The 20,010-nt window shown below is 45.8% G+C and overlaps 1 protein-coding gene across 1 annotated transcript in view; it reads right to left on the minus strand.

Annotated features, from left to right (window-relative positions):
• Positions 1-2,896: 2,896 nt before the first annotated feature.
• Positions 2,897-20,010, minus strand: part of LOC135526877 (RNA-binding protein 25-like) — a 58,469-nt gene continuing 41,355 nt past the window's right edge. The window contains 7 exon segments of the mRNA XM_064955545.1: positions 2,897-4,826; positions 5,050-5,097; positions 7,165-7,263; positions 8,148-8,255; positions 8,257-8,450; positions 11,794-12,265; positions 12,681-12,831. Of these exon segments, the coding sequence (XP_064811617.1) occupies positions 4,734-4,826; positions 5,050-5,097; positions 7,165-7,263; positions 8,148-8,255; positions 8,257-8,450; positions 11,794-12,265; positions 12,681-12,831 (1,165 nt within the window). The 3' untranslated portion in view covers positions 2,897-4,733.

Genomic DNA, 20,010 nt, shown 5'->3' on the forward strand with positions numbered 1-20,010 from the left:
GAGGTGGTACTACACCAGTCTCAGGTTTAGTGTGACCTCTAGTGGTTATGAGTGGTAGTACATCAGTCTCAAGTTCAGTTTGACCTCTAGTGGTTATGAGTGGTACTACACCAGTCTCAGGTTCAGTAGGACCTCTCGTGGTTATGAATGGTAGTACACCAGTCTCAGGTATAGTGTGACCTCTAGTGGTTATGAGTGGTACTACACCAGTCTCAAGTTCAGTATGACCTCTAGTGGTTATGAGTGGTACTACACCAGTCTCAGGTTCAGTAGGACCTCTCGTGGTTATGAGTGGAACGGCCGATTTGCATACTGCCAATGTGTCCGTGGAGAATATTGAACTCTTTGGGAAGATCTCAATTTCATACACTGCACATCCTCTCTCCCCTTCTAAAAATCCATTGGATGAGAAAGCCAGAGGTCCCTCCCCTCTGACCTTCTCCTCCAATGGGTTTTGAGAATAAGGAGATGTGGAGAGGGGGGGGGGGGTTGGGGAGTATGCAATTGAGATCTTCCCTTTGTACCCTGTTCCTCAGTTTCTGAGGTCATGTGACTTCCTCATCACTGACTGCCAGGGATCCCTCCAGTTGGGATCTGAGCGTTAAATCACGTTGGCTCTGCTGATCGTGCCTCTTAACACCGCCCATGCAACATATACAGTACCAGTCAAACGTTTTCTGAAGACATCAAAACTATGTAATAACACATGACTTCATGTAGTAGCCAAAAGAAGTGTTAAAATCAAAAATATATTTTATATTTGAGAATCTTCGATTATGATTTTTCAACGCCGATACCGATTATTGAAGGACCAAAAAGGCCGATTAAATAAATAAATAATCGTCCGATTTATTTGTAATAGTGACAATTACAACAATACTGAATGAACACTTATTTTAACTTATTATAATATATCAATAAAATCAATTTAGCCTCAAGTAAACAATGAAACATGTTCAATTTGGTTTAAGTAATGCAAAAACAAAGTGTTGGAGAAGAAAGTAAAAGTGCAATATGTGCCATGTAAAAAAGCTAACGTTTCAGTTCCTTGCTCAGAACATGAGAACATTTGAAAGCTGGTGGTTCCTTTTAACATGAGTCTTCAATATTCACAGGTAAGACGTTTTAGGTTGTAGTTATTATAGGAATTATATGACTATTTCCCTCTATACCATTTGTATTTCATTAACCTTTGACTATTGGATGTTCTTATAGGCACATTAGTATTGCCAGTGTAACAGTATAGCTTCCATTCCTCTCCTCCCTGGTCTCGAACCAGCAACACAACGGCAACAGCCACCCTCGTAGCAGCGTTACCCATGCAGAGCAAGGGGAACAACTACTAGAAGGCTCAGAGCGAGTGACGTTTGAAACGCTATTAGCGCGCGCTAACTAGCGAGACATTTCACATCGGTTACACCAGCCTCATCTCGGGAGTTGATAGGCTTGAAGTCATAAACAGCGCAATGCTTGACGCACAAGCATTGAATGAATGTTCACGCGCCTGCTTCTGCCTACCACCGCTCAGTCAGATTATATGCAACGCAGGACACGCTAGATAATATCTAGTCATTTCATCAACCATGTGTAGTTAACTAGTGATTATGATTGATTGTTTTTTTTATAAGATAAGTTTAATGTTAGCTAGCAACTTACCTTGGCTTACTGCATTCGCATAACAGGCAGTCTCCTTGTGGAGTGCAACGAGAGAGGCAGGTTGTTATTGCGTTGGACTAGTTAACTGTAAGGTTGCAAGATTGGATCCCCCGAGCCAACAAGGTGGAAATCTGTCGTTCTGCCCCTGAACAAGGCAGTTAACCCACCGTTCCTAGGCAGTCATTGAAAATAAGAATGTGTTCTTAACTGACTTGCCTAGTTAAATAAAATGTATAAAAAATAAATAATAATAATAAAAAAATTGGCAAATCGGCGCCCAAAAATACCGACTTCCGATTGTTATGAAAACATGAAATCGGCCCTAATTAATCGGTCGACCTCTACTCTCAACCAGCTTCTTGAGGTAGTCACCTGGAAAGCATTTCAATAAACAGGTGTGCCTTGTTAAAAGTTAATTTGTGCAATTTCTTTCCTCCTTAATGCGTTTGAGCCAATCAGAAGAAGAGACTTGCTTGGGCCAAGAAACACGACATGTACATTAGACCGGTGGAAATCTGTCCTTTGGTCTGGAGTCCAAATTGGAGATTTTTGGTTCCAACTGCCATGTCTTTGTGAGATGCCGTGGGGGTGAACAGATGTTCTCTGCATGTGTATTTCCCACCGTGAAGCATGGAGGAGGAGGTGTTATGGTGTGGGGCTGCTTTACTGGTGACACTGTCTGTTATTTATTTAGAATTCAAGGCACACTTAACCAGCATGTTTACCACAGCATTCTGCAGCGAAACGCCATCCCATCTGGTTTGCGCTTAGTGGAACTATCATTTGTTTTTCAACATGACAATGACCCAACACACCACCAGGCTGTGTAAGGGCTATTTGACCGAGGAGGAGAGTGATGGTGTGCTGCATCAGATGACCTGGCCTCCACAATCACCCAACCTCAAACCAGTTGAGATGATTTGGGATGAGTCGGACCGCAGAGTGAAGGAAAATCAGCCAACAAGTGCTCAGCATATGTGGGAACTCCTTCAAGACCGTTGGAAAAACATTCCAGGTTAAGTTGGTTGAGAGAATGCCAAGAGTGTGCAAAGCTGTCATCAAGGAAAAGGGTGGCTACTTTGAAGAATCTCAAATATAAAATATATTTTGATTTGTTTAACACTTTTCTGGTTACTACATGATTCCATGTGTGTTACTTCATAGTTTTGATGTCTTCACTGTTATTCTACATTGTACAAAATAGTACAAATAAAGAAAAACCCTTTAATGAGTAGATGTGTCCAAACTATTGACTGGTACTGTATTCCACGTAAACACATGTAACATTGTTGCATCCAGTTGTGACATCACATTTCCACATGTTCAAATTTGAAGATACATTTTCATAAAAATAAAAAAATTATATATATATATATTTTTTTTAAAAGCTTCTTTCATTTTATCATTAGATCCCACAGTGGAGCAAATCCTCCACCAGTACAGAGTCTTCAGAAAGTATTCACACACCTTGATTCCCCCACACAATTTGTTGTGTTACAGCCTTAATTTAAAACGGATTCAACTGAGATTTTGTGCCATTGATCTACATACCATCATGTCAAAGTAAATTTTAAAAAATAAATTGTTTTGTTTTTTATTAATGAATTTAAAGTTGTCTTGAATCAACACGTCTTCAACCTCTTTTGTTATGGCAAGCCTAAATAAGTACAAAAAAACCGCATAATAATTTGCATGGACTAATTCCGTGTTTTTTTCCGTGTTTTTTTTTTAAATGGCTACCTCAACTCTGTACCCCACACACACAATTATCTGTAAGGTCCCTCAATCGAGTAGTGTATTTCAAGCAAAGATTTAACCACAAAGAGAGGAAGGGAGGTTTTTCAACCGATGGGTTGATGTGTAAAAAATAAAAACAGCAGACATTGAACATCCCTTTGAGCACGGTGAAGTTATTAATTTAGGCTTTGGATGGTGTATCAATACACCCAGTCACTACAAAGATACAGGCGTCCTTCCTAACTCAGTTGCCGGAGAGGAAGGAAACCGTTCAGGGATTTCACCATGGAAGTCAATGGTGACTTTAAAACAGTTACAGAGTTTAACGGCTGTGATAGGAGAAAACTGAGGATGGATCAACAACATTGTAGTTATTCCACAATACTAACCTAAATGACAAGAGTGAAAAGAAGGAAGTCTGGACAGAATAAAAACATTCCTTTACACGCATCCTGTTTGCAACAAGGCACTTAAGTAAGACTGCAAAAATTGACTTTTTTGTCCTGACTACAAAGTGTTATGCTTGGGGCAAATCCAACACAGCCTTGCCAATGACAAGCATACCGATAACATGATGCAGGCAAAGCCATGCTTGAGAATATGAAGAGTGGTACTCAATGTGGGAGTTTTTTTTTAGGATAAAAAGAAGGGGACGAGAGCTTAGCACAGGCAAAATCCCAGAGGAAATCCTGGTTCAGTCTGCCTTCCAACAGACGCTGGGAAACAAATTCACCTTTCAGCAGGACAATAACCAAAAACACAAGGCCAAATCTACACTGGCGTTGCTTTCCAAGACAACATTGAATGTTCCTGAGTGGCCTAGTTACAGTTTTGACTTAAATTGGCTTGAACATCTATGGCAAGACTTGAAAATGGTTGTCTAGCAATGATAAACAATCAACTTGACAGAGTTTGAAGATTTTTAAAAAAGAATAAACGGCAAAACATTGTACAATCGAGGTGTGAAAAGCTCTTAAAGAGACTTACCCAGAAAGACACAGCTGTATATCACCACATAAAGGTGCTTCTAACATGTATTGACTCAGGGAAGTTTATACTCATTTAAAAGAGATCTTTAGAAGTGGGTTGGGGGGGGGGGGGGGTAGAGGGGGGTTGGGGACTGGTAATAGGCCCATGCTCATAGTCTCAACACCCTAGTGAGTGAGAGGTGTCCGTGTGATCAGTCAAGAGAAATAAAGACACTTGAAGCCGGAGAAAAAAAAAAAAAACTGTCCCTCACAACAGTGGTACTGTAGTAGTACTAGATAGTAGTACTGTAGTAGTACTAGATAGTAGTACTGTAGTAGTACTAGATAGTAGTACTGTAGTGGTACTAGTCTTCATTTCCCCAGACCAATCTTCTTGGCCTCCGTTTCGTAGATCAACAACCTCCACATTTTAACTATGAACACCTCTGCCTCCTCGTCCAGAACCTGCAGGTACAATACATCAGTTAGTGGTCTCCTCTCTTAATAACACACGTTCTAACACCCGTTAGGTCTAGCCTACTGCACTGTCGACGAGAACAAACTTAGATTTAGAACTAACTCAAACGTTGGCTTACATTTAATAACATATGAACCGTAAACTGGTTTAGCCTATAAGATTGTTTTTCTACGACCACGTTTTAAAATCATGATCTATTATTTAACTCACCATGGCAACATCATCCAAGATCCCCTGCGGTGTGCCGTGAGACATCACCTGAGGAGACAACAAGCTGGTAAAACACCGTGGAAGACAACAACACTCACGAAGCCTACTGCACCCAGAGACAATGAGTCCTCAATACCTCCTCTGTGTCCCATCGCTACCCCCGACCGTGTCCCACCGCTACCCCAGATCGTGTCCCACCGCTACCCCAGACCGTGTCCCACCGCTACCCCCGACCGTGTCCCACCGCTACCCCCGACCGTGTCCCACCGCTACCCCCGTCCGTGTCCCACCGTGTCCCACCCCCGACCGTGTCCCACCGCTACCCCCGACCGTGTGTCCCACCGCTACCCCGACCGTGTCCCACCGCTACCTCCGACCGTGTCCCACCGCTACCCCCGACCGTGTCCCACCGCTACCCCAGACCGTGTCCCACCGCTACCCCCGACCGTGTCCCACCGCTACCCCCGTGTCCCACCGCTACCCCGACCGTGTCCCACCGCTACCCCCGACCGTGTCCCACCGCTACCCCCGACCGTGTCCCACCGCTACCCCCGACCGTGTCCCACCGCTACCCCCGACCGTGTCCCACCGCTACCCCCGACCGTGTCCCACCGCTACCCCCGACCGTGTCCCACCGCTACCCCGACCGTGTCCCACCGCTCCCCCCGACCGTGTCCCACCGCTACCCCAGACCGTGTCCCATACCCCCAGACCGTGTCCCCTACCCCAGACCGTGTCCCTTCGCTACCCCAGACCGTGTCCTTCGCTACCCCAGACCGTGTCCCACCGCTACCCCAGACCGTGTCCCTTCGCTACCCCAGACCGTGTCCCTTCGCTACCCCCGACCGTGTCCCTTCGCTACCCCAGACCGTGTCCCTTCGCTACCCCAGACCGTGTCCCGCTACCCCCGACCGTGTCCTTCGCCCCCAGACCGTGTCCCACCGCTACCCCCGACCGTGTCCCACCGCTACCCCAGACCGTGTCCCATCGCTACCCCGACCGTGTCCCACCGCTACCCCGACCGTGTCCCACCCCAGCTACCCCCGACCGTGTCCCACCGCTACCCCCGACCGTGTCCCACCGCTACCCCCGACCGTGTCCCATCGCTATCCCCGACCGTGTCCCATCGCTACCCCAGACCGTGTCCCATCGCTACCCCCGACCGTGTCCCATCGCTACCCCGACCGTGTCCCATCGCTACCCCGACCGTGTCCCATCGCTGTCCCACCCCCAGACCGTGTCCCACCGCTACCCCAGACCGTGTCCCACCGCTACCCCGACCGTGTCCCACCGCTACCCCCGACCGTGTCCCATCGCTACCCCAGACCGTGTCCCACCGCTACCCCAGACCGTGTCCCATCGCTACCCCCGACCGTGTCCCACCGCTACCTCCGTGGACAATGTGAAGAATAGAAGACTACAGTGGAAACATAGGTACCATTGACAAACATACACTGACTACACAAAACATTAGGAACAGCTGCTCTTTCCATGAAATAAGACTGAGCAGGTGAATCCAGGTGAAAGCTATGATCCCTTACTGATGTCACCTGTTAAATCCACTTCAATCAGTGTAGATGAAGGGGAGGAGACAGGTGGTTAAAGTAGGCTTTTTTAAAGCCTTGAGACAATTGAGACATGGGTTGTGTTCGTGTGTCATTCAGAGGGTGAATGGACAAGACAAAAGATGACTTTGAACTGGGTATGGTGGTAGGTGCCAGGAGCACCGGTTTGTGACAAGAACTGAAACGCTGCTGGGTTTTTCCACACTCAACAGTTTCCTGTGTGTATCAAGAATGATCAACCACCCAAAGAACATCCGGTCAACATGGGCCAGCATTTCTGTGGAACGCTTTCGCCACGTTGTAGAGTCCATGCCCCAACGTAAGGTGTTCCTAATGTTTTGTACACTCAGTGGTATAGGTACATTGGATTTGTGCCATAAATGCCCCCCCCCCCCAAAAAAACATACGTGTTTGAAACAGTGACCAGGTAAACTAAACGAACGCATTGTGTTGCAGTCATACCTTGTCTATAAACTTCTTACAAGGTAACCGAATGTCGTCCTTCCTCAGCCAATCATTCTCTCTTCCACTCAATCAGTTGCCGACTCACCTTCGAACAGACAAAGTCGACTAGCGTAGCTTCCTCCTCTCCGATGTACTCTATAATCTTCTTGTTGATCCACGGTCTGATGCGACGCTCCATCAGAGTCTGAGAGACAGGAACAACAAGAGGTTTCAGACATCCGGTGATTTACAGAGAAATACTAGTTCTTCCACATCGCGTTTTCAATTTCCTGTTGACCAAATATGTCAAGAGTAGATTAGGTTATCCACAAGAGGACCAGGACCCTTGGGACTTGTTAGTGTGAACCCTACGGGATGTTTGAACCACTCCTTAACGCTGCAATCGTCACGTTATTACCAACTGACCCACACCAGAGCTCTGGGGCCGACCTGCCTCATCATCATCATCATCATCATCATCGGGTAGCCTAGTGGTTAGAGTGTTGGACTAGTAACCGGAAGGTTGCAAGTTCAAATCCCCGAGCTGACAAAGTACAAATCTGTCGTTCTGAACAGGCAGTTAACCCACTGTTCCTAGGCCATCTTTAGTAAATAAGAATTTGTTCTTAACTGACTTGCCTAGTTAAATAAAGGCTAAATAACTTAAACATGCACATTTAATAATTTTACTTATTTTTAATTATCAATTTGCTGTCATGGTCACAGTTCTATTGCAACTGCTGATCAGCTGTTTTTATGATGCATTAGATTTGGGTAACAATTCATCCAGTTAATTAACCTCTACAGGTAAAATAAACACTGGCTGTTGTTGACAATCATATATATTTGGTTCATATCCATAGACATATTGGGGCGGCAGTGTAGCCTAGTGGTTAGAGCATTGGACTAGTAACCGGAAGGTTGCAAGTTCAAATCCCCGAGCTGACAAGGTACAAATCTGTCGTTCTGCCCCTGAACAGGCAGTTAACCCACTGTTCCTAGGCCGTCATTGAAAATAAGAATTTGTTCTAAGCTGACTTGCCTAGTAAAATAAAAGGTTCAATTTTAAAAAATCCTCCTCCTCCTTACAGAGTCCACAGCAGTCCAGTCCAGAGGGTAGTTGAACAGATCCGGTCTGGCCGTCGGGATCTTCTCAATGAGACTCCTGATGTGTTTCCGTTTCTCCGGTGTTTTGTCCTCCCTTCCCTCCAGGTACCTCGGCCCCGTCCAGACCCAAGCTCTTATCATCCTCACCGTAGTCCAGCGGAACCAGCTTACGTTTACGAGGCGCCTCGTCGGCCTCCTCCTCTCCGAACTTGTTGAAGACGCTGTCGACGTTGGCCAGCTTCTTACGTTTACTCCCGGTGTGGATCTGATGGCTGGGGCTGGCTCCTGGAGACGGGGGGAGAGACGGGTTATAGAGGGGACGGAGAGAGAGAGACGGGTTATAGAGGGGACGGAGAGAGAGGGTTATAGAGGAGACGGAGAGAGAGAGACGGGTTATAGAGGGACGGATTATGAGAGATGGGAGAGAGACGGGTTATAGTGGGGACGGAGAGAGAGACGGGTTATAGTGGGGACAGGGGACGGATAGAGGGGAGACGAGAGAGAGACGGGTTATAGAGGGGACGGAGAGAGAGAGACGGGTTATAGAGGGGACGGAGAGAGAGAGACGGGTTATAGAGGGGACAGGGGGAGAGAGAGAGAGACGGGTTATAGAGGGGACAGGGGGAGAGATAGGTTGGTGGGTTACAGTGGGTTATAGACAATTGAGGGTCAAAGCTAGAGGGTCACACACTGACAAGACCAGGTATTCCAACAGGCGCAGGTTGAAATATCAAAACCAACTCTGAACCAACTACAGTGGGGCAAAAAAGTATTTAGTCAGCCACCAATTGTGCAAGTTCTCCACTTAAAAAGATGAAAGAGGCCTGTAATTTTCATCATAGGTACACTTCAACTATGACAGACAAAATGAGAAGAAAAAAAATCCAGAAAATCACATTGTAGGATTTTTTATGAATTTATTTGCAAATTATGGTGGAAAATAAGTATTTGGTTACCTACAAACAAGCAAGATTTCTGGTTCTCACAGACCAATAACGTCTTCTTTTAGAGGCTCCTCTGTCCTCCACTCATTACCTGTATTAATGGCACCTGTTTGAACTTGTTATCAGTATAAAAGACACCTGTCCACAACCTCAAACAGTCACACTCCAAACTCCACTATGGCCAAGACCAAAGAGCTGTCAAAGGACACCAGAAACAACATTGTAGACCTGCACCAGGCTGGGAAGACTGGTGCTGAATCTGCAATAGGTAAGCAGCTTGGTTTGAAGAAATCAACTGTGGGAGCAATTATTAGGAAATGGAAGACATACAAGACCACTGATAATCTCCCTCGATCTGGGGCTCCACACAAGATCTCACCCCATGGGGTCAAAATGATCACAAGAACGGTGAGCAAAAATCCCAGAACCACACGGGGGGACCTAGTGAATGATCTGCAGAGAGCTGGGACCAAAGTAACAAAGCCTACCATCAGTAACACACTACGCCGCCAGAGACTCAAATCCTGCAGTGCCAGACGTACTGGTTTAAGCAGGGGGACACATGTCCAGGCCCGTCTGAAGTTTGCTAGAGAGCATTTGGATGATCCAGAAGAAGTTTGGGAGAATGTCATATGGTCAGATGAAACCAAAATATAACCTTTTGGTAAAAACTCAACTTGTCGTGTTTGGAGGACAAAGAATGCTGAGTTGCATCCAAAGAACACCAAACCTACTGTGGAGCATGGGGGTGGAAACATCATGCTTTGGGGCTGTTTATCTGCATAGGGACCAGGATGACTGATCCGTGTAAAAGAAAGAATGAATGGGGCCATGTATCGTGAGATTTTGAGTGAAAACATCCTTCCATCAGCAAGGGTATTGAAGATGAAACGTGGTTGGGTCTTTCAGCATGACAATGATCCCAAACACACCGCCCGGGCAACGAAGGAGTGGCTTCGTAAGAAGCATTTCAAGGAGTGGAGTGGCCTTGCCAGTCTTCAGATCTCAACCCCATAGAAAATCTTTGGAGGGAGTCCGTGTTGCCCAGCAACAGCCCCAAAACATCACTGCTCTAGAGGAGATCTGCATGGAGGAATGGGCCACAATACCAGCAACAGTGTGTGAAAAACTTGTGAAGACTTACAGAAAATGTTTGACCTCTGTCATTGCCAACAAAGGGTATATAACAAAGTATTGAGATAAACTTTGGTTATTGACCAAATACTTATTTTCCACAATAATTTGCAAATAAATTCATTAAAAAATCCTACAATGTGATTTCCTGGATTTCTTTTTCTCATTTTGTCTGTCATAGTTGAAGTGTACCTATGATGAAATTTACAGGCCTCTCTCATCTTTTTAAGTGGGAGAACTTGCACAATTGGTGGCTGACTAAATACATTTTTTGCCCCACTTTATATTAATTTGGGGACAGGTCGAAAAGCATTAAACATCAATGGACATTTAGCCAGCTAGCTTGCAGTCGCTAGCTAATTTGTCCTATTTATCTAGCTTGCAGTCGCTAGCTAATTTGTCCTTTTTAGCTAGCTTGCAGTCGCTAGCTAATTTGTCCTATTTAGCTAGCTTGCTGTTGCTAGCTAATTTGTCCTATTTAGCTAGCTTGTTTTTGCTAGCTAATTTGTCCTATTTAGCTAGCTTGCTTTTGCTAGCTAATTTGTCCTATTCAGCTAGCTTGCAGTTTCTAGCTAACTTGTCCTATTTAGCTAGCTAGTTGTTGCTAGCTAATTTGTCCTGTTTAGCTTGCTTGCAGTTTCTAGCTAACTTCTCCTATTTAGAGAGCTTGCTGTTTCTCGCTAATTTGTCATGGGATACAAACGTTGAGTTGTTATTTTACCTGAAATGCACAAGGTCCTCTACTCTGACAATTAATCCACACATAAAAGGGTCAACCAAGTTGGTTTCTAGTAATCTCTCTTCCTTCTGGCTACTTCTTCTCTTCTTTGGACTTTATATTGCGGATGGCAACCAACTTTAAGGTGCATTACCACCACCACCAACTGGAGTGTGGACCTCAGATCATCTTCCAATCACCCACGTGGGTATATGCTCCTAAAAACCAATGAGGAGATGGGAGAGGCGGGACTTGCAAAGCGTCGAGCGTCACAAATAGAACCAAGTTCTATTTTAGCGCCTGGCTACGCAGACGCTCGTTGACGTCAGCAGTGTGGGTGCAATGATTGAAATAACACGTATGTGCAATTTTATTTTGTTACGCGAGCGGTGTGGTCAGCACGTTAGACTGAGAGATGACGATGATGACTTAACCAGTTTGAGGCTGAGGCCAATCTTGTTCTAACTAGTTCAATCTAGTTTTAACTCACCCAGTTTGAGGCTGAGGCCAATCTTGTTCTAACGAGTTCGATCTAATTTTAACTCACCTAGTTTGAGGCTGAGGCCAATCTTGTTCTAACTAGTTCAATCTAGTTTTAACTCACCCAGTTTGAGGCTGAGGCCAATCTTGTTCTAACGAGTTCGATCTAATTTTAACTCACCTAGTTTGAGGCTGAGGCCAATCTTGTTCTAACGAGTTCAATCTAGTTTTAACTCACCCAGTTTGAGACTGAGGCCAATCTTGTTCTAACTAGTTCAATCTAGTTTTAACTCACCCAGTTTGAGGCTGAGGCCAATCTTGTTCTAACTAGTTCAATCTAGTTTTAACTCACCTAGTTTGAGGCTGAGGCCAATCTTGGGATGCTGTTCTTCAGCGGGCCGGGCTTCAGGAGAATTTTCATGAGGGATGATGATGCCGCAGGGAGACTCGTTGCCGGGGGAGTTGGGTGTGGCGCCGCCGCTGCCCGACGACACCGAAGGGGCCGATGTTATTGGCCGCATCGTGGGCTTCAGGTTTGGGTTTGGCCTGGCATCTGATGAGTCCTCCCGGTCACAATCATCAAGCTCCTCCCCTTCCTCCAAGTCATCGTCTGATTGGGGTTGAAGGTGCTGGAGAGGAGGCCTGTCTGCTCCTCTCCTGTCCCTGTGGTGCTCCCTCTCTCTGTGCTCCCGCTCTCGGTGCTCCCTCTCCCGGTGCTCCCTCTCGTGGTGCTCCCTCTCCCGGTTTGGTTTCTCCTGCTGCACCTCCTCCTCTGGCACCGGCTTCACTGGGGGCTGCCGCCTCCGCTCTGCCTCCTCCTCCATCTTGGATTCAAATCAAATGTATTTAAAGTGCATTTATACAAAAAAAGTCAACACACTAAAATAAAAATATATGAAAAAAATGTGCATTGTCGATTCATGTTCATTGTCCCTATTTGACAGGGTACAATGCACATTGATCCACATTTCTCATGTCTGTTGATGTGCCAGTTAGCCAGATGACAGACAGTAGGGTTGTGTTCAGGAGGGAGGAAATGGTTGGAAACTGGAAGGTACAACCTGAACTTGAACATTAACAACACAGAGTTGACAGACAGAGACAGACAAACAGCCAGACAGCAATAGAGCCATCCAGCCAGACAGACAGCAATAGAGCCAGATGTTCGGCCAGACAGACAGATGGCCAGACAGACAGCAATAGAGCCAGACAGTCGGCCAGACAGACGGCCAGACATACCCTCTGCAGCTCGGCCTCAGGGTCTGGGTGTCCCTCAGCTAACAGTCTCTGTCTGATCTGATCATGCTCCTCCTTCTCCCGCTTCCTGTCTCTCTCATCCAGCTCCGTCTCCTTCTCACGGTCTCTCAGACGCTTCTGTAGAGCACTACCCCTGGAGGGAGAGAGAGGAAGGCCGGTCAGTCATACAGCATAAAAGGATACTTCAGGATTTTGGCCCTACTTCCCCAGAGAGGGAATACTACAGGTGAGGTCACACCTTTATAACACAGAGACGACCTGAAATACTACAGGTGAGGTCACACCTTTATAACACAGACGACCTGAAATACTACAGGTGAGGACCTTTTTATAACACAATTGTCCTTGTTTGGGGACCTAACATTAACCCCTACATGTTAAGAGAGATGAGGCCCTTTATCTACTTCCCCAGAGAGAGAGATGAGGCCCTTTATCTACTTCCCCAGAGAGAGAGATGAGGCCCTTTATCTACTACCTCAGAGAGAGAGATGAGGCCCTTTATCTACTTCCCCAGAGAGAGATGAGGCCCTTTATCTACTTCCCCAGAGAGAGAGATGAGGCCCTTTATCTACTTCCCCAGAGAGAGAGATGAGGCCCTTTATCTACTTCCCCAGAGAGAGAGATGAGGCCCTTTATCTACTACCTCAGAGAGAGATGAGGCCCTTTATCTACTTCCCCAGAGAGAGATGAGGCCCTTTATCTACTTCCCCAGAGAGAGATGAGGCCCTTTATCTACTTCCCCAGAGAGAGATGAGGCCCTTTATCTACTTCCCCAGAGAGAGATGAGGCCCTTTATCTACTTCCCCAGAGAGAGATGAGGCCCTTTATCTACTTCCCCAGAGAGAGAGATGAGGCCCTTTATCTACTTCCCCAGAGAGAGATGAGGCCCTTTATCTACTTCCCCAGAGAGAGAGATGAGGCCCTTTATCTACTTCCCCAGAGAGAGAGATGAGGCCCTTTATCTACTTCCTCAGAGAGATGAGGCCCTTTATCTACTTCCTCAGAGAGATGAGGCCCTTTATCTACTTCCCCAGAGAGATGAGGCCCTTTATCTACTTCCTCAGAGAGATGAGGCCCTTTATCTACTTCCCCAGAGAGATGAGGCCCTTTATCTACTACCTCAGAGAGAGATGAGGCCCTTTATCTACTTCCCCAGAGAGATGAGGCCCTTTATCTACTTCCTCAGAGAGATGAGGCCCTTTATCTACTTCCCCAGAGAGATGAGGCCCTTTATCTACTTCCTCAGAGAGATGAGGCCCTTTATCTACTTCCCCAGAGAGAGATGAGGCCCTTTATCTACTTCCTCAGAGAGATGAGGCCCTTTATCTACTTCCTCAGAGAGAGAGATGAGGCCCTTTATCTACTTCCTCAGAGAGAGAGATGAGGCCCTTTATCTACTTCCTCAGAGAGAGAGATGAGGCCCTTTATCTACTTCCTCAGAGAGATGAGGCCCTTTATCTACTTCCCCAGAGAGATGAGGCCCTTTAACTACTTCCCCAGAGAGATGAGGCCCTTTATCTACTTCCCCAGAGAGATGAGGCCCTTTATCTACTTCCCCAGAGAGATGAGGCCCTTTATCTACTTCCCCAGAGAGATGAGGCCCTTTATCTACTTCCTCAGAGAGAGGTGAGGCCCTTTAACTACTTCCCCAGAGAGATGAGGCCCTTTATCTACTTCCCCAGAGAGATGAGGCCCTTTATCTACTTCCCCAGAGAGATGAGGCCCTTTATCTACTTCCTCAGAGAGAGATGAGGCCCTTTATCTACTTCCTCAGAGAGAGATGAGGCCCTTTATCTACTTCCCCAGAGAGATGAGGCCCTTTATCTACTTCCCCAGAGAGAGAGATGAGGCCCTTTATCTACTTCCTCAGAGAGATGAGGCCCTTTATCTACTTCCCCAGAGAGATGAGGCCCTTTATCTACTTCCCCGGAGAGAGAGATGAGGCCCTTTATCTACTTCCCCAGAGAGATGAGGCCCTTTATCTACTTCCCTAGAGAGAGATGAGGCCCTTTATCTACTTCCTCAGAGAGATGAGGCCCTTTATCTACTTCCTCAGAGAGATGAGGCCCTTTATCTACTTCCCCAGAGAGATGAGGCCCTTTATCTACTTCCTCAGAGAGAGAGATGAGGCCCTTTATCTACTTCCTCAGAGAGAGAGATGAGGCCCTTTATCTACTTCCTCAGAGAGATGAGGCCCTTTATCTACTTCCTCAGAGAGAGATGAGGCCCTTTATCTACTTCCTCAGAGAGATGAGGCCCGTTATCTACTTCCCCAGAGAGAGAGATGAGGCCCGTTATCTACTTCCCCAGGGTCAGATGAATTCATGGAAACCATTTTTATGTCTCTGCCTGCAGTTTGAAAGAAGTGGCAAATTAGCGTTAGCGCAATTGCTAACTAGTGTGTTAAGCGCAATGACTGTGCTAACTGCTAGCAGATACCATAGACTTCCAGTCATTGTGCTGATGCTGTTAAGCATTTGGCTCGTGAAAGTAACTCCAACTTCCTTTATGCTGGATGCAGAAACGGTATCCATCAGTTCATCTCTCTCTGGGGAAGTAGATAAAGGGCCTCATCTCTCTGAGGAAGTACAGTGCATTGCAAAAGTATTCGGCCCCCTTGAACTTTGCGACCTTTTGCCACATTTCAGGCTTCAAACATAAAGATATAAAACTATTTTTTTGTGAAGAATCAACAACAAGTGGGACACAATCATGAAGTGGAACGACATTTATTGGATATTTCAAACTTTTTTAACAAATCAACAACTGAAAAATTGGGCTTGCAAAATTATTCAGCCCCCTTAAGTTAATACTTTGTAGCGCCACCTTTTGCTGCGATTACAGCTGTAAGTCGCTTGGGGTATGTCTCTATCAGTTTTGCACATCGAGAGACAAATGTTTTCCCATTCCTCCTTGCAAAACAGCTCGAGCTCAGTGAGGTTGGATGGAGAGCATTTGTGAACCACAGTTTTCAGTTCTTTCCACAGATTCTCGATTGGATTCAGGTCTGGACTTTCACTTGGCCATTCTAACACCTGGATATGTTTATTTTTGAACCATTCCATTGTAGATTTTGCTTTATGTTTTGGATCATTGTCTTGTTTCGAAGACAAATCTCCGTCCCAGTCTCAGGTCTTTTGCAGACTCCATCAGGTTTTCTTCCAGAATGGTCCTGTATTTGGCTCCATCCATCTTCCCATCAATTTTAACCATCTTCCCTGTCCATGCTGAAGAAAAGCAGGCACAAACCATGATGCTGCCACCACCATGTTTGGCAGTGGGTATGGTGTTTCAGGGTGATGAGCTGTGTTGCTTTTACGCCCAACATAACGTTTTGCATTGTTGCCAAAAAGTTCAATTTTTGGTTTCATCTGACCAGAGCACCTTCTTCCACATGTTTGGTGTGTCTCCCAGGTGGCTTGTGGCAAACTTTAAATGACACTTTTATGGATATCTTTAAGAAATGGCTTTCTTCTTGCCACTCTTCCATAAAGGCCAGATTTGTGCAATATACGACTGATTGCTGTCTTATGGACAGAGTCTCCCACCTCAGCTGTAGATCTCTGCAGTTCATCCAGAGTGATCATGGGCCTCTTGGCTGCATCTCTGATCAGTCTTCTCCTTGTATGAGCTGAAAGTTGAGAGGGACGGCCAGGTCTTGGTAGATTTGCAGTGGTCTGATACTCCTCCATTTCAATATTATCGCTTGCACAGTGCTCCTTGGGATGTTTAAAGCTTGGGAAATCTTTTTGTATCCAAATCCGGCTTTAAACTTCTTCACAACAGTATCTCCGACCTGCCTGGTGTGTTCCTTGTTCTTCATGATGCTCTCTTCGCTTTTAAAGGACCTCTGAGACTATCACAGTGCAGGTGCATTTATACGGAGACTTGATTAGACACAGGTGGATTGTATTTATCATCATTAGTCATTTAGGTCAACATTGGATCATTCAGAGATCCTCACTGAACTTCTGGAGAGAGTTTGCTGCACTGAAAATAAAGGGGCTGAATAATTTTGCACGCCCAATTTTTCAGTTTTTGATTTGTTAAAAAAGTTTGAAATATTCAATAAATGTCGTTCCACTTCATGATTGTGTCCCACTTGTTGTTGATTCTTCACAAAAAAATACAGTTTTATATCTTTATGTTTGAAGCCTGAAATGTGGCAAAAGGTCGCAAAGTTCAAGGGGGCCGAATACTTTCGCAAGGCACTGTAGATAAAGGGCCTCATCTCTCTGGGGAAGTAGATAAAGGGCCTCATCTCTCTGAAGTAGATAAAGGGCCTCATCTCTCTGAGGAAGTAGATAAAGGGCCTCATCTCTCTGAGGAAGTAGATAAAGTCATCTCTCTGATAGATAAAGGGCCTCATCTCTCTCTCTGAGGAAGTAGATAAAGGGCCTCATCTCTCTCTGAGGAAGTAGATAAAGGGCCTCATCTCTCTCTGAGGAAGTAGATAAAGGGCCTCATCTCTCTCTGAGGAAGTAGATAAGGGCCTCATAAAGGGCCTCATCTCTCTGAGGAAGTAGATAAAGGGCCTCATCTCTCTCTCTGAGGAAGTAGATAAAGGGCCTCATCTCTCTCTGGGGAAGTAGATAAAGGGCCTCATCTCTCTGAAAGGATAAAGCCTCATCTCTCTCTGAGGAAGTAGATAAAGGGAAGTAGATAAAGGGGGAAGTAGATAAAGGACCTCATCTCTCTCTCTGAGGAAGTAGATAAAGGGCCTCATCTCTCTCTGAGGAAGTAGATAAAGGGCCTCATCTCATCTCTCTGGGGAAGTAGATAAAGGGCCTCATCTCTCTCTCTGGGAAGTAGATAAAGGGCCTCATCTCTCTCTGGGGAAGTAGATAAAGGGCCTCATCTCTCTCTCTGAGGAAGTAGATAAAGGGCCTCATCTCTCTGAGGAAGTAGATAAAGGGCCTCATCTCTCTGAGGAGTAGATAAAGGGCTCTCTGATCCTCATCTCTCTGGGGATAAAGGGCCTCATCTCTCTGGAAGTAGATAAAGGGCCTCATCTCTCTCTGAGGAAGTAGATAAAGGGCCTCATCTCTCTGGGGAAGTAGATAAAGGGCCTCATCTCTCTGGGGAAGTAGATAAAGGGCCTCATCTCTCTGGGGAAGTAGATAAAGGGCCTCATCTCTCTGAGGTAGTAGATAAAGGGCCTCATCTCTCTGAAAGTAGATAAAGGGCCTCATCTCTCTGGGGAAGTAGATAAAGGGCCTCATCTCTCTCTCTGAGGAAGTAGATAAAGGGCCTCATCTCTCTCTGGGGAAGTAGATAAAGGGCCTCATCTCTCTCTGAGGAAGTAGATAAAGGGCCTCATCTCTCTCTCTGAGGAAGTAGATAAAGGGCCTCATCTCTCTCTCTGAGGAAGTAGATAAAGGGCCTCATCTCTCTCTGGGGAAGTAGATAAAGGGCCTCATCTCTCTGGGGAAGTAGATAAAGGGCCTCATCTCTCTGAGGTAGTAGATAAAGGGCCTCATCTCTCTGAGGAAGTAGATAAAGGGCCTCATCTCTCTGGGGAAGTAGATAAAGGGCCTCATCTCTCTCTCTGAGGAAGTAGATAAAGGGCCTCATCTCTCTCTGGGGAAGTAGATAAAGGGCCTCATCTCTCTCTCTGGGGAAGTAGATAAAGGGCCTCATCTCTCTCTGAGGAAGTAGATAAAGGGCCTCATCTCTCTCTCTGGGGAAGTAGATAAAGGGCCTCATCTCTCTCTCTGAGGAAGTAGATAAAGGGCCTCATCTCTCTCTCTGAGGAAGTAGATAAAGGGCCTCATCTCTCTCTCTGAGGAAGTAGATAAAGGGCCTCATCTCTCTCTCTGAGGAAGTAGATAAAGGGCCTCATCTCTCTCTCTGGGGAAGTAGATAAAGGGCCTCATCTCTCTCTGGGGAAGTAGATAAAGGGCCTCATCTCTCTTAACATGTAGGGGTTAATGTTAGGTCCCCAAACAAGGACAATTGTGTTATAAAAAGGTGTGTCCTCACCTGTAGTATTTCAGGTCATCTCTGTGTTATAAAGGTGTGTCCTCACATGTAGTAATTCAGACCGTCTGTGTTATAAAGGTGTGTCCTCACCTGTAGTATTTCAGGTCATCTCTGTGTTATAAAGGTGTGTCCTCACCTGTAGTATTTCAGGTCATCTCTGTGTTATAAAGGTGTGTCCTCACCTGTAGTATTTCAGGCCGTCTGTGTTATAAAGGTGTGTCCTCACCTGTAGTATTACAGGTCGTCTGTGTTATAAAGGTGTGTCCTCACCTGTAGTATTTCAGGTCGTCTGTGTTATAAAGGTGTGTCCTCACCTGTAGTATATCAGGTCGTCTGTGTTATAAAGGTGTGTCCTCACCTGTAGTATTTCAGGTTGTCTGTGTTATAAAGGTGTGTCCTCACCTGTAGTATTTCAGGTCGTCTGTGTTATAAAGGTGTGTCCTCACCTGTAGTATTTCAGGTTGTCTGTGTTATAAAGGTGTGACCTCACCTGTAGTATTTCAGGTCGTCTCTGTGTTATAAAGGTGTGTCCTCACCTGTAGTATTTCAGGTCGTCTGTGTTATAAAGGTGTGTCCTCACCTGTAGTATTACAGGTCGTCTCTGTGTTATAAAGGTGTGTCCTCACCTGTACTATTTCAGGACGTCTGTGTTTTAAAGGTGTGTCCTCACCTGTAGTATATCAGGTCGTCTCTGTGTTATAAAGGTGTGTCCTCACCTGTACTATTTCAGGACGTCTGTGTTATAAAGGTGTGTCCTCACCTGTAGTATTTCAGGCCGTCTGTGTTATAAAGGTGTGTCCTCACCTGTAGTATTTCAGGTCGTCTCTGTGTTATAAAGGTGTGTCCTCACCTGTAGTATTTCAGGCCGTCTGTGTTATAAAGGTGTGTCCTCACCTGTACTATTTCAGGACGTCTGTGTTATAAAGGTGTGTCCTCACCTGTAGTATTTCAGGTCATCTGTGTTATAAAGGTGTGACCTCACCTGTAGTATTTCAGGCCGTCTGTGTTATAAAGGTGTGTCCTCACCTGTACTATTTCAGGACGTCTGTGTTATAAAGGTGTGTCCTCACCTGTAGTATTTCAGGTCGTCTCTGTGTTATAAAGGTGTGTCCTCACCTGTAGTATTTCAGGCCGTCTGTGTTATAAAGGTGTGTCCTCACCTGTACTATTTCAGGACGTCTGTGTTATAAAGGTGTGTCCTCACCTGTAGTATTTCAGGTCGTCTGTGTTATAAAGGTGTGTCCTCACCTGTAGTATTTCAGGTCGTCTGTGTTATAAAGGTGTGTCCTCACCTGTAGTATTTCAGGTCGTCTGTATTATAAAGGTGTGT

Source organism: Oncorhynchus masou, chromosome 32 (assembly GCF_036934945.1).
Source record: "Oncorhynchus masou masou isolate Uvic2021 chromosome 32, UVic_Omas_1.1, whole genome shotgun sequence".
Taxonomy (NCBI): domain Eukaryota; kingdom Metazoa; phylum Chordata; class Actinopteri; order Salmoniformes; family Salmonidae; genus Oncorhynchus; species Oncorhynchus masou.